General features: G+C 56.8%; 1 protein-coding gene across 1 annotated transcript; it reads left to right on the forward strand.

The window, feature by feature from the left end:
• The first annotated feature begins 297 nt into the window (after positions 1-297).
• LOC116461088 (cystatin-S-like) lies at positions 298-3,680 on the forward strand. The gene is made up of 3 exons (XM_032142533.2): positions 298-594; positions 2,134-2,247; positions 3,361-3,680. Exons 1-3 carry the CDS (start codon positions 367-369, stop codon positions 3,442-3,444), a joined length of 426 nt encoding a protein of 141 aa, XP_031998424.1. The 5' UTR covers positions 298-366; the 3' UTR covers positions 3,445-3,680.
• Positions 3,681-4,037: the final 357 nt, after the last annotated feature.

Below are 4,037 nucleotides of genomic sequence, written 5' to 3' on the forward strand. Positions count from 1 at the left end.
TGTCACCTCTGTGGAGACCTGGGTGACTCAAGCTTGGGAGCACTGGGGAAGAGAGGCATGGCTTGGGGAGGCTGCAGCGAGGACAGGAGTGGGAAGGAGGGGGAGATGGAGGAGGAGGCCTGGGAGGGGCAGAGGGAATTTAGGCAGGGAGGGAGCTTGTAGTGGTGGGGGAGTGAAAAGAGAGATGGAGAATGAGGGGATGGGCAGAAAGAGGAGGAGGAGTCAGGGGCAGGGCGTGGATGTGGGTGGGGCTGGGCTGCCAAAGCAAGATAAATGCACAGCTGCCTGCTGGTCTGGGCTCCCTGCCTCAGGCTCTCACCCTCCTCTCCTGCAGCTCCTGGTCTGTGCTCTGCCTCTGAGGACACCATGGCCCGGCCTCTGTGTACCCTGCTGCTCCTGCTGGCCACCCTGGCTGGGGCCCTGGCCTCGAGCCCCGAGGAGGAGGATAGAATAATCGTGGGTGGCATCCATGACGCAGACCTCAATGATGAGTGGGTACAGCGTGCCCTTCACTTCGCCATCAGCGAGTACAACAAGGCCACCGAAGATGAGTATTACAGACGCCCGCTGCGGGTACTGAGAGCCAGGCAGCAGGTGGGTGCTGCTTCTACCTGAGGGGTCCTGAGTCCCAGCCTGGTTTGTCACCCGACCCCCAAGAGCATTCCCAGCAAATCAACACTGACACATTCATGATCTAATGCTCAGATTCATTCAGCTTTCCCTGACTCTCCGCTGATGGCCTTCATTCCTAAGCATGCTCCCAGGGCATGCACTGCAGCCACTGTCTGTCCTCTCAGCTTCCTTTAACCTGTAGCAGCTGCTGTGTCTGTGCCATGACCATGGCATTTCCCAGGGTCCAGCAGGTGTGGATGGAGACGGTGCTGACTCTGGGTGGGCTTGATGCTACTCAGGATGAGATCCAGGCCGTGAGGCTCATCCTCCTCCCTGAGTCCTCTCCTCAGGGGCCACAAGGGAACCTGGCTCTCTGTTCTGCAGAGCCCTGCTTCCCCAAGTAACGCCCCTGGGCACAGCCCCTTAGGGCTAGCGGCCTTCACCCTCAGGCGGGCTGAAAACCCCCTACAGCCCAGGGTGGCTGAGTCCCTGCTGGGGTGGAGCACGCCTCACCCTGCCTCTACCAGCTGATGCAGAGTTAGACCTCAGCCAGATGAAGACAGCAGTCACCCAGCAGAGTGGAGGAGGGGGTCAGGTCCGGAGGGAGCTTCAGCAGGGCAACTGGGCCCAGCTTGACCTGCATCCCATTGCAGAGCAGCAAATTATGACACAGCATTCAGAGTTCCTCCACTTTCTCTTGGAAATTCAGAGGAATCCCTACCAGCCCCATTTCTCCTCCTGCAGCTGTCAGCTGGGGCCCTCATCCTGCACAGGAGGTGCACTCCCTGGTGCCGTGGTCCCTGCTGGCCTGCATCTCCCTCTCAAGCATGACAGTAACTTGGAGTGAAGCACAGGGCGTTGCAGACCATCAGGCCCAGAAGCCTGTTTTATACATGGGTAAACTGATACTCGAGGGATCTCAGCGGTTCCTCCTGGTTCCACAGAGTCCCTCATCCCAGGTTTCTTCACAGCTCTGCCACGTTGTGTCTGGGAGAGGCCCTATGCAGGGAAAGGGTTCAATTCTCCTCTGCAATTGCAAGACACGCGGGTGTGCTGCTGACTTGAGAGATGTAGCTTGAATCTCACACTTGAAATGGTGGCATCTGGAAGGCCCCATTGACCCAAAATATCTGTGTGTGTGAAGCATCTCATTTCCTACTCTAAGTGAGGTAATAAATCTAGGTTAAATGGAGGGAATGAGATTTCCGGAAATTAGCTGAAAATTTGTCATCAGACAGCCTTCCTAGAAAAGATTCAGTGTTCCCTCGCCCCTGAGCCACAGGTAGCAGAATTCAATGAATCCTTTTACCCAGCACAGAGAAACCAATGTTTAAGAGCAGGTATGAGGCCCAGCACCCTGCCAGCTGACAGGAATAGGGGGCTTATGTGCCTTGTGGTGACATGTGGGCAGCTCACGAAGCCCCCAAGCAAGTCCAGTGACTCAGCCACAATGAAGTGCCTGTGAGTGCATGAAACTGATGGGGAGCACTGTCTGTGCATCCTGTTTTCTCATGTGTGCAGACCGCGGGCGGGACGAATTACTTCTTCGATGTAGAGCTGGGCCGAACCATATGTACCAAGTCCCAGCTCAACTTGGACACCTGTGCCTTCCATGAACAACCAGAACTGCAGAAGGTAAGTTCCTGATATGGGTCCCGGGCCAGTCATGCACTGCAGAGGGGTGCATATGTGTCAGCCTCTGACGTTTGCAGGGTGTGTGTGTGTGTGCAGGTGGGTATGTGGGGAGCCATGTATGCATGGATGTGTACATGTTCATTTACTTGTGGGGAGGGTGTGCATGTAGGTGGGCATGTGGAAAGGTGCACGTGTGTACACACATGTGCCAGTGTGTGCGGGGAGGTGTATGGGAGCATGTGTGCCTGTGTGTGGCTGTGTGGGGGGATTCTGGGGGTTTGTACATAGATCTATGGGGATGAGAGGTCCAAGTGAGTTTACGTAGTTGCCTATGTGTGTGCAGATGGGGTGGTGAGGGAGGGGGGTGATGTATTTGATTTGCTAAGAAGGCTTTAGCTTGGGAATGGTTACTAGGAGGTCAACTCTGCCTGCTTTAGGGTATTGCCTGTCAGGCAGGAAGAAGCAGCTGCTGGGCTGGGTGCTGGGCAGGGAGAAGGCTTTCTGTCTGATCCCAGACTCAGGCACCTGCATGCAGCCACAACCTCAATGATCAGATTAGTGGGACCTAGAGGCCTGTTAACTGAGAAGCCTTGGACCTGCCCCACTCACCCAACACCAGCCTGTCCAAGGACCTGCTGGTTCTTGTGAAGTCTCCACTCAGGGGACAGCCGCTCTCCCCTTGTCACCCCCTCCCCATGCCCCAGCTCTTTTAGGGGGAGTTGTCCTGCCCTGAGTTCTTCCCTCTGGCCCCTCTTATTGCTGGCCTTGGTGCTGGAGGTGGAAGCAGCTAGAGGAAGTGAGCCACCTCCCCACGTCCTGCACCTTTGGGGCTCCCAAGGCCTTGCACAGGTTGATCCTCACAGGGCTGTGCTGGGACAGGACCCTGCAGGTTGGGGTGGGGGCCCAATGCCACCTGGTGACCTGGAGCCTTGGGAAGGGTAATGGAACAGCCACTATTCATTCTAGTTTGGTGCTCTTGGACTCAGCAGGGGTGGGTGAGGGCCCAGTGTCTCACCTCCATCCTCCTCACCTGGGCTCTGACAGCTCATACCTGGGTATCTTCCCCTTTAACTGTAACCCCCACTGATTGGCCCTCTCTCTTCCCTTTCACAGAAACTGCTGTGCTCTTTCGAGATTAACGAAGTTCCCTGGGAGAACAGAAGGTCCCTGGAGGATACCAGGTGTCAAGAAGCCTAGGGATCTGTGACCACCACCTACTCCCATCCCCCTGTAGTGCTCCCACCCCTGGCCTGGTGGCCCCCATGCTGGAGAAGTCTCCCCAGGCACCTGCACCAGGAGACAGACAGAGAAGGCGGCAGGAGGCCTTTATTGCTCAGCAGGGGCTCTGCCCTCCCTCCTTCCTTCTTGCTTCTCATAGCCCTGGTACATGGTACACACAACCCCCCCTCCTGTAATTAAACAGTAGCATCACCTCCCTCTGAGTTCTTGGCTGTCTGGGGATGTGCACACAGGAAGGGTTTCCGCAGTTCCTTTATAAAGCCTCCTTGTTCTGCTGGTGTGGAGATCAGAGGAGTACCTGGGAGCTGACGCGGCCACAGCAAGACCGTCAGGGGAGCTGCTGCCACTTTTGGAGGCCTGAGCTTCAGAACAGGGAGAGAGCAGCCAGGGTCTAGGAACCCAGGCCTTCAGCTGCCATGGCCTCTGGTGAGGGGGTCAGGGAGAGGAGGGGGTCCAGGCTGCTGCCCGGGAAGCTGGGCTGCTGTTTTGATCTGAGCTCCTGGTCCAACCAGGAGGAGAGGGCTGGCTGTGTCCACAGGCAGGGGCCAGGC

This window comes from Hylobates moloch, unplaced genomic scaffold, assembly GCF_009828535.3.
Source record: "Hylobates moloch isolate HMO894 unplaced genomic scaffold, HMol_V3 SCAFFOLD_21, whole genome shotgun sequence".
Lineage (NCBI taxonomy): Eukaryota > Metazoa > Chordata > Mammalia > Primates > Hylobatidae > Hylobates > Hylobates moloch.